Genomic DNA, 10,040 nt, shown 5'->3' on the forward strand with positions numbered 1-10,040 from the left:
AACAATGTCGCTTGGCGGGACCCAGGGGAAGAGCCTTCTCTGTGGTGGCCCCGGCCCTCTGGAACCAACTCCCCCCAGAAATTAGAATTGCCCCCACCCTCCTTGACAGCTTAAAACCCACCTCTGCCGCCAGGCATGGGGGAACTGAGATATTCTTTCCCCCTAGGCCTTTACAATGTTGTGCATGGTATGTCTGTCTGTCTGTATGTTTGGTTTTATAACAAAAGTTTTTAACTGTTCTAGTATTGGATTATTATTATATGCTGTTTTATTGCTGTTGTTAGCCGCCCAGTCTGTGGAGAGGGGCAGCATACGAATCCAATAAATAAGTAAGTAAGTAAGTAAGTAAGTAAGTAAATAAATAAATAAATAAATAGAGAGGGACCTTGAAGTCCTAGTGGACAACCATTGAAATAGGAGCCAGCCGTGTGCAGCAGCTGCCAAAAAAGCCAACACAGTTCTAGGCTGCATTAACAGAGGGAGAGAATCAAGATCACTTTAATACCACTTTATAAGGCCTTGGTAAGGCCACACTTGGAATACTGCAACCAGTTTTGGTCGTCAAAATGTAAAAACGATATTGAGACTCTAGGAAAAGTGTAGAGAAGAGCAACAAAGATGATTAGGAGATTGGAGGCTAAAACATATGAAGAACGGTTGCAGGAATTGGGCATGGCTAGTTTGATGAAAAGGAGGACCAGGGGAGATATAACAGTGGTCCAATATCTCAGGGGTTGCCACAAAGAAGAGGGAGTCAACCTATTCTCCAAAGCACCTGAATGTAGGAGAAGCAGCAATGTGTGGAAACTAAACAAGGAGAAAAGCAACTTAGAACTAAGGAGAAAATTCCTGACAGTGAGAACAATTAATCAGTGGAACAGCTTGCCACCAGAAGTTGTGAATGCTACAACAGTGGAAGTTTTTAAGAAGGGACTCAATCATTTATCTGAAGTGATGTAGTGTTTCCTGCCGAAGCAGGGGGTTGGACTAGAAGACCTCCAAGGTCCCTTCCAACTCTGTTATTATTATTATTAACAGCATAGCTTGGTGTCTCCCCAAACCCACGCCCCAACAACCACTCCTCCCAGCCCCAATGAAATGACACTACAAAAAAGGCCTTTTTTTCACAGCATATATGCATTTGTTAACAAGAGCAAAAAAAACTATGGTAGAAAAATATTCTCAGAAATACGAGCATTGTAATATACAATACAGAGTTGATTCTCAGAAAACTGAGACATATTCGCGGGAGGTTTCAGTCCCTGCTTTAAGAAAGCAGAATAAAAAGGCACTTTTTCCCATCCAGAGATGCAGGGATGGTACAATTTTTGAGTCCCAGTTCTAGCAGTTGGTCCCTTTCTGGAATGGGAAGTACCCAGAGTGATGAGATGAGGATTCCTCCCTCGCGTCTTGACCTCCCAAAATCCCAGTTTCCATCCACCGTCCAGCTCAAAATCTCGGGACGCTGCACCCTGTTTTCCCAGCCATTGGAGGGATAGGAATTATTTCTTCTCGGAAGGCTTTTTTTCAAAGGGATTTCTTCAGCGGCACAAGATTCGGTCGCAAGCAGGCTGTTTGGAAAGACAAAAGCCAAAACAACTTGTTAAATACACACACACAAAAAATCGGCAGTTGAAACATAGAAGACTGACGGCAGAAAAAGACCTCATGGTCCATCTAGTCTGCCCTTATACTATTTTCTGTATTTTATCTTAGGATGGATATATGTTTATCCCAGGCACGTTTCAATTCAGTGACTGTGGATTTACTAACCACGTCTGCTGGACGTTTGTTCCAAGCATCTACTACTCTTTCAGTGAAATAATATTTTCTCACGTTGCTTTTTATCTTTCCCCCAACTAACTTCAGATTGTGTCCCCTTGTTCTTGTGTTCACTTTCCTATTAAAAACACTTCCCTCCTGGACCTTATTTAACCCTTTAATATATTTAAATGTTTCGATCATGTTCCCCCTTGACGACAGTTGTGTCGTCAAGGGGGGGGGGAAATAGAGATTAATTAATTGTACGGTTTTGGTGGTCAAAAGAGGAATGGAGGGGAAAAAATACACCAGTTTGTAGATGCCACTGGAGTGAAGATTAACCAGCCCCCCCCCTTTTTAAAGAGAGTTGTGAACATGCCCTAAAGCAGCTGTTTCGTCGAGAGATTTCTTTTGTTGCAACTGGTTTAATTCCGGTCTCTTTTAAGAACAGAAAAGCCACGAGATAATAATAATAAAATGACCACTTCGCTAGAATCCAACAACAGATGGCCATGGACTGGCATGATTAAAAGAATCCTTCATATCATCATTAAATAAAATAAATAAACTTGGATTTATAATGGGGTAGGGTCAAAGATCTTCAAACTTGGCAGCTTTAAGACTTGTGGACTTCAACTCCCAGAATTCTCCAGCCAGCATAGCAAGGAATGAAAGTAGGTAGGAAGGAAGGAAGGAGGGAAGGAAGGAAAGAAAGGAGGGAAGGAAGGAAAGAAGTGGGAAGGAAGGAAGGAGGGAAGGAAGGAGGGAAGGAAGGAAAGAAGGAGGGAAGGAAGGAAAGAAGGAGGGAAGGAAGGAAGGAAGGGAGAAAGAAAGACAGAAAGAAAGAAAGAAAATTTGAGGCTCAGGATTGAATTGAGAGGTCCTTGGAGTTGGATGAGGCTGGTTTTCTTGTGAAGGTTTCATGGCCCATGAATAGAATAGAATAGAATTCTTTATTGGCCAAGTGTGATTGGACACACAAGGAATTTGTCTTTAGTGCAGATGCTCTCAGTGTACATAATAGAAACTATGCATTTGTCAATGGAACAACTACTTCCTGGGTGTATAATGGGGAGGAAGCAGCTGCAAACTTTGTACAAAACTAGACAAAAAGTATACTGCTCAAAAAAATAAAGGGAACACTTCAACAACACAATCTAACTCGAAGTAAATCAAACTTTTGTGAAATCAAACTCTCCACTTAGGAAGCAACACTGATTGACAATCCATTTCACATATTGTTGTGCACATTCAACTTTGTACTGAACAAAATATCCAATGAGAATATTTCATTCATTCAGATCTAGAATGTGTGGTCCCTTTATTTTTTGAGCAGTGTATATTTTATACAAAAGCCTAAAAATGTCAGGAACTTTTTTTTTATTTAAAAAAAATTCCTTTCTCCATTTGAGTGCAATTGCAAAGTTAAACCGGACAGATTTTGAATAGGGGGTGACCCAACTCAGAAGGCAGTTGACAAATTATCGGAGAAATCATTTCTAATGTCAAGATCCTAAAAGGTGACCTCCACCTCCCAGGGATCCAGTTTGCCTAGCGCCTTCTGTGGCTCACCAATTCTTCCTGAAAAGCCAAAAACAAACTTTCCAAAAACTTCTGTCTCGTTAGAAAACTGCTATCGCCCCCAAATGGGGCCGAACTATCCAAATTCAGCAAAAAATGTCCTTTTCTATAATTCTGCAAAACCTTGGCCAAGCTTCAAGTCGGGGGGGGGGGGGGGGGGGCTGGCCAAACCCATTGCTTGTGAGTGGGGGCAGTCAATGCCCATCCGAAGGATTGGCAAGGATAGTGAAAATGCCCTTCGAATAACTGACTGGCCTTTCCCAAGTGCCATTCGTGAAATTTATTTGGAGGAAGAGCAGGAAACACCGCACCGCCACCTGCGACAGCAATTGCGACACAGAAACTAGCAAAAACTCTGCAAAAGACAACTGCGGTCTGCTGACTTTAGTTCAGCAGTTCAAATCTCGCCGCCGGCTCAAGGTTGACTCAGCCTTCCGTCCTTTCGAGGTGGATAAAATGAGCACCCAGATTGATGGTTGGGCAATGTGCTGATTCTATAAACCACTTAGAGAGGCCTGTAAAAGCACTGTGAAGCGGTATATAAGTCTAGATGCTATTGCTATTTCCTTCTTTCTTTCTTTCCTTCCCTCCTCCCTCCCTCCCTTCTTTCTTTCTTCCTCCTTGCTTGATTTCTCTTGGCCGGTAAAATGAGGAAGCGGTATATAAGTCCAAATGCTAATGCTATTTCTTCCTTCCATCCTTTGTTCCTTCCTTCCTTCCTTCCCTTCCATCCATCCATCCAAGGTGGGTCAAAGGAGGACCCAGATTGTTGGGGGCAAGAGGCTGACTCTGTAAAGCGCTTAGAGAGGGCTGTAAAAGCGTCATGAAGCCGTATCTAAGTCTAAATATTATTGCTATTTCCTTCCTTCTTTCATTCTTTCTTTCCTTCCCTCCTCCCTTCCTTCCTCCTTGCTTGTTTTCTCTTGGTTGGTAAAATGAGGACCCAGATTGTTGGGGGAAATATGCTGATTCTGTAAACCGATTAGAGGGCTGGAAAAGCACTGTGAAGAGGTATAGAAGTCTAAATGCTATTGCTATTTCATTTTTTCTTTTCTTCTTCTTTCTCTCCCTCCTCCGTCCCTCCCTTCTTTCCTCCTTGCCTGCTTTCTCTTGTCCTTCCTTCCTTCCTTCCTTCCTTCGGTCAGTAAAATGCGGTCCCAGATTGTTGAGGGCAAATATGCTGACTCTCTGTAAACCACTTAGAGAAGGCTGTAAAGCACTGTGAAGTGGTATACAAGTCCAAATGCTAATGCTATTTCCTTCTTCCTTTCTTTCTGTCTTTCTTTCATCCTTCCTTGCTCTTCCTTCCATCCATCCTCCCTTGATGGGTCAAATGAGGACCCAGATTGTTGGGGGCAAGAAGCTGATTCTGTAAAGCGCTTAGAGAGGGCTGTAAAGCCCTGTGAAGTGGTATATAAGTCTAAATGCTATTGCTATTTCCTTCCTTCCTTTCATCCATCCTTCCAAAGTGAGTAAAATGAGGACCCAGATTGTTGGGGGCAAGAGGCTGATTCTATAAACAGAGAGGGCTGGAAAAGCACTTTGAAGCGGTATAGAAGTCTAAATGCTATTGCTCTTCCTTCCTTCCTTCCAAGGTGAGTAAATTGAGAACCCAGATTGTTGGGGGCAAGAAGCAGATTCTGTAAACTGCTTAGAGAAGGCTGCAAAAGCACTAGGAAGAAGCGGTATAGAAGTCAAAATGCTCTTGCGGAGCCTGGCAGTGCCCTGTAGGGTGGCAGAGATGGCCAGGGACCCAGAGATCGCTCCTTGCGCCCCCCTCTCCTCTCTCCCGGGGGGAGGGGGCAGGCGCGGCTCACCTCGGCTCCTCCGGCCGCCTCCTCCCCGTCCCGCGGCGGGTCTTGCAGCTCCAGCTGGAGGTCCCATATGTAGTCGATGACGTGCTGGAGGATCTCCACCTTGGAGACGCGGCGGTGGCGGGGCAAGGTGGGCACCAGGGCGGCCAGGCGGGAGTAGCAGCCCTTCATGTCCAGCAGCAGCGAGGCGGCGGCGGCAGCGGCGGCCGCTTGATCCGCTCGGCCCAAGCCCCGGGAAGCGCAGCTCGGACCAGGGGCCCCAGCGGCGGCGGCGGCGACCACCTTCATGTTTCAACGGACGTAAATCCGAGGACTGCGCACCAACACAGAGCAACGCCCCCGTCTATCGCAGCCGCGAGTGGCGCTCCGCCGCGAGAGCGCCGGCTTTTATACGGCTCCGAACGTCGGAGGCGGAGCCTCGCGACTTGCCGAGCGACCAATGACAAAGGGCCGCGGCTCGCCGGGCGACCAATGACAAAGGAGAAGGGCGCGGCTTCCCGCTCTCACGCTTTTCATTGATGCCGGGCCATCAACGCCGGGCGACCAATGAGGAAGAAGAGGGGCGCGGCTTCCCGATCTCACGCTTTTCATTGATGGGATTTTATTTTATTTTTTTGCAAACACGTGTTTCGCTCCCTTGGCTAATCGTGGGGAGGGGGGGGAGAAGGGGATCGGGCCCAGCTGCAGGTGGAGGCCGCCCCGGGACATGTGGGGGGGGGGGAGGTTTGAAAGGAGTTGATGGACAGCTTTTGACACTTCTCTCTCCCGCTTCTCCGTCGCCGCGACCCGCTGAGACGGAAGCAAACGCGTGTCGGAACATTCCTTTCCTCGCCTCGCTCTTCCGCGCCTCCGGGCTTCCCCCTCCCCCTTCAGGAAATTTCTTTGGGGAGAAAGAATTCAGCAGGCGATGATCCCGAGGAATGTTGCGTTGATACCTTTTTGTCCCCTCGCTTGAGTTGGGATGGGGCTGGACTAGATGACCTTAAAACATCCTTCCGACTCTAAGAATCATCTAATCTAATTTAATGACTGTAGGTTGTTGTTTGTATCCTTAAGATTTTTATTAATATTGTTTCCTCATTGCTTATTTGACCCCTATGACAATCATTAAGTGTCACGATTCTTGAGCACATCCACTAAAGACAAAGTTCTTGTGTGCCCAATCACATTTGGCCAATAAAGAATTCTATTCTATTCTATTCCATTCCATTATTCTATTCCATTATTCTATTCTATTCCATTCCATTATTCTATTCTATTCCATTCCATTATTATATTATATTCTAATTTATCTTTTCTTTGATGTACACTAAGAGCATATCCACCAAAGACAAATTTCTTGTGTGCCCAATCACATTTGGCCAATAAAGAATTCTATTCTATTCCTCTATTCCATTCCATTATTCTATTCTATTCCATTCCATTATTCTATTCTATTCCATTATTCTATTCTAATTTATCTTTTCTTTGATGTACACTAAGAGCATATCCACCAAAGACAAATTTCTTGTGTATCCAATCAGACTTGGCCAATAAAGAATTCTATTCTATTCCATTCTATTCTCCTCCCTTCCACTCCGGGGGAAAAAAACTGAGGCCGAAACAGCGACAAGCCAATATCTAATCTTGGCTTTCATCCTAGATGGGCTTTTTATGTGAACAGAGCCAGCGAATACAGCACGGGATGGTTGATAAATAACTCAGGTCGGTTTCCTGGTTCCAGCAACCTCGAAGGTATAGGATAGATAGACTCTCCTGCTTGCAGCAAGGGGCTGGGCTAGAAGACCTCGACGGTCCCTTCCAGCTGTCTTCGATTCCGACTCGAATTCTATCATCTTCACGCACGCGCGTCGTCTCAAGTTGTCCCTGGCAGGAATGGTGGTCGAAGGTGGACGGCTGGAATTTAGTTACTCAGTCAGCGGTCACAATCTACCCTCTTTTCTCCGCGTGTGTGTGTATTGATTGCGTTTTGTGTTATTTGCCGTGTTTTTCTGCACATTTTAACTGTTGTGTTATTTGTGTGTCATTTATTGTTTTTGTGTATCTAATATAATGTGTTTTGTATGTCATTTAGTGTATTTGGGAGGGGTATGTGTGAGAGAGATATAGATAGATAGATAGATAGATAGATAGATAGATAGATAGATAGATAGATAGATAGATAGATAGATAGATAGATGATAAAGATAAAGAGATGATAGATGAAATAGAAGATAGGTAGAAGATAACATAGATAGAAGAGATAGAAGAAACAGAAAGATAGATAGATACAAGATAAGATAGAAGAAATATAAGATAGGTAGAAGATAAGAGAAGAGATAGAAGATGGATGGATCGATGGGTAGGTAGATACTGTAGGTAGGTAGAAGAGAGAAGATAAGATAGAAGAAATAGAAGATAGAAGATAAGATAGAAGATAGATAGATAGATAGATAGATAGATAGATAGATAGATAGATAGATAGATAGATAGATAGATAGATAGATAGATAGAATAGAATAGAATTTTTATTGGCCAAGTGTGATTGGACACACAAGGAATTTGTCTTGGTGCATATGCTCTCAACGTACATAAAATAAAATACAGTATACATTTGTCAAGATAGATAGGAAGAAAGACAGAGAGAGATCGGCCTGAATTGTCACAGGAGGGACGAATTGGTCTCCACGTTTACTTTGAATGTGAAAATAACCAGCCGGGCAAAGAGGCGACAACCCCCCCCCCCGGGGAAAAAATCCACGCGGAAAGCTTCCCATGCCACGGGCGGGAACCGCGATCCCCGGGGGAACGCAGCCGCGGGGGAGGGGAGGCAGAGGGAGGATCGCTGCGTGGTCTCCCATCCCGCTCTCCGAACGCAACCGGCTCCTTCGCCACGCTCTCTCCTCCGTCCGCCCCCCCCCCCCCCCCCCAGAAAATCCTTCGGCTCTTACACCGATTTCCCCCTTCCCCCCCCCCCCAGTTACGTTCACACGACCTCCGGGGCCCCCGCCCTGCCCCGCAGCCGCCCTCCCCCGCCTCCCGCCGCTTCCCTGCCTGGACAAGCCGCGCAGACCTGCAGGCGCCAGGGCCCGTGACGTCACCCATTCATAAAAATCCGCCGCGCTGTCAGCTTGGCGCCGGGCGGCCGGTGCCCATGGCAACCAGAAGAGCGCGGGGCGGGGCCTTGCTGAATAGCGCCTCCGCCCGCCGCGCTCTTCCATTCACCTGGCAGGCCGCCCTTGGAAGCCGCGCAACTAGGCTCTTTTAGAATAGAAGAGCATTCTTCCTTGGGCAAGTGTGTTTGGACACCCAAGGAATTTGTCTTTGGTGCAGATGTTCTCAGTGTACACAATAGAAAAAGATACATTAGAATAGAATAGATTAATAGATGACCTACAAGGTCCCCTACAACTCTAATAACAAATAAATATAGGATAGGATAGAATAAAATAGAATAAGATGGAGTGGAGTAGAGTAGAATTGTGGAATAGAATAGAATTGTGGAATAGAATAGAATTGTAGAATAGAATAAGAAATGGAGTGGAGTAGAATAGAATACTGTATAATAGAAAGAGTGGATTAGAGTAGAATCGTGGAATAGAATATTATTTTATGGAAAGAGCAGTAGATGCTTGGAACAAACTTCCAGCCAACGTAGTTGGTCAATCCACCACAACTGAATTGAAGCATGCCTGGGATAAACATAGATCACATCCTAAGATGAAAAACAGGAAATAGTGTAAGGGCAGACTAGATGGACCAGGAGGTCTTTTTCTGCCGTCAATCTTCTACGTTTCTAAAATAGAATTGTAGAATAGGGGGTGTGCATAAGTGTATTTTTGTGCCTACCATTCCTGTCCTATTGTATTTTTTTAATCTTTTCTATCTCTACTTTAGACTTATGTTAAACATACGATACAATACTATATTTCTATGGCAAATAAATAAATAAATAAATAAATAAATAATAGAATATAGAATAAATTGGAATAGAATAGAATAGAATCATAGATTGGAATACACTAGAATAGGAAAGAATGGAATGGAGCAGAGTAGAATAGAATCGTAGAACAGAACAGAACAGAATTCTTTATAGGCCAAGTGTGATTGGACAGACAAGACATTTGCCTGGTGCCTTTGCCCTATGAAGCGGTATATAAGTCTACCTGCTATTGCTAGGATGCCCCAAATTCGAAGGGAGACCTGACTTGACTCACTGGCAAGAGCCCTCTCTCCAACTCACATATCATACATCACAATGTTTTTATTTATTTATTTATTCATTTATTCTTTGTCCAATATACAATACATATGAAAGAGAATAGACATTCAGTGATATATAAAAGATAGGAAGTAAAAAGGAAGAGAAGTAGGTGGGAAGGAAAGAATATACTGTATATGATAAGTGAGAAAGGAAAGATAATTGGACAGGGGACGAAAGGCACATCAGTGCACTTATCTACGCCCCTTACTGGCCTCTTAGGAACCTGGAGAGGTCAATCGTGGAGAGTCTGAGGAAGAAATGTTGGGGGTTGGGAGTTGACACTATTGAGTCCGGTAATGAGTTCCACGCTTCGATGACTCGAATGTACTCCCTGTTAGCGACTACTTCACCTTTAACAACAACAACACAAAAGCACACAATAGATGCAAACTAAATGTAAATCATTCGCTCCAAACTAGACTGCAGAAAATACGATTTCAGCAATCGAGGGGTCAAAGCCTGAAATTCATTACTGGACTCTGTGCTTTCTTCCCCCAACGACCAAAATCTTCAACCTTACATTATCTACAATCGACCTCTCCCCTTTTCTAAGATGTCTGTAAGGGGCGTGCATAAGAGGCTACCATTCCTGTCCTAATGTCTTTTCTATCTTTTCTATCTCTATTTTATACTTATATAAT

The 10,040-nt window shown here is 44.4% G+C and overlaps 1 protein-coding gene across 1 annotated transcript; it reads right to left on the reverse strand.

The window, feature by feature from the left end:
• Positions 1–1,116: 1,116 nt before the first annotated feature.
• On the reverse strand, positions 1,117–5,522 carry LOC139165550 (DNA-binding protein inhibitor ID-1-like). The gene is made up of 2 exons (XM_070748739.1): positions 5,160–5,522; positions 1,117–1,571 (listed from the first exon to the last, which is right to left on the reverse strand). Exons 1-2 carry the CDS (start codon positions 5,442–5,444, stop codon positions 1,542–1,544), a joined length of 315 nt encoding a protein of 104 aa, XP_070604840.1. The 5' UTR covers positions 5,445–5,522; the 3' UTR covers positions 1,117–1,541.
• Positions 5,523–10,040: the final 4,518 nt, after the last annotated feature.

Source organism: Erythrolamprus reginae, chromosome 3 (genome assembly GCF_031021105.1).
Source record: "Erythrolamprus reginae isolate rEryReg1 chromosome 3, rEryReg1.hap1, whole genome shotgun sequence".
In the NCBI taxonomy this organism is placed as follows: Eukaryota; Metazoa; Chordata; class Lepidosauria; order Squamata; family Dipsadidae; genus Erythrolamprus; species Erythrolamprus reginae.

Excerpts from the sequence above, each read along its gene's own strand:
- LOC139165550 (XM_070748739.1), bottom strand. The coding sequence starts at position 5,444 with ATGAAGGTGGTCGCCGCCGCCGCCGCTGGGGCCCCTGGTCCGAGCTGC. Across the intron at positions 1,572-5,159 it reads AGGCGGCCGGAGGAGCCGAG|CCTGCTTGCGACCGAATCTT; the intron begins GTGAGCCGCGCC and ends CTTTCCAAACAG.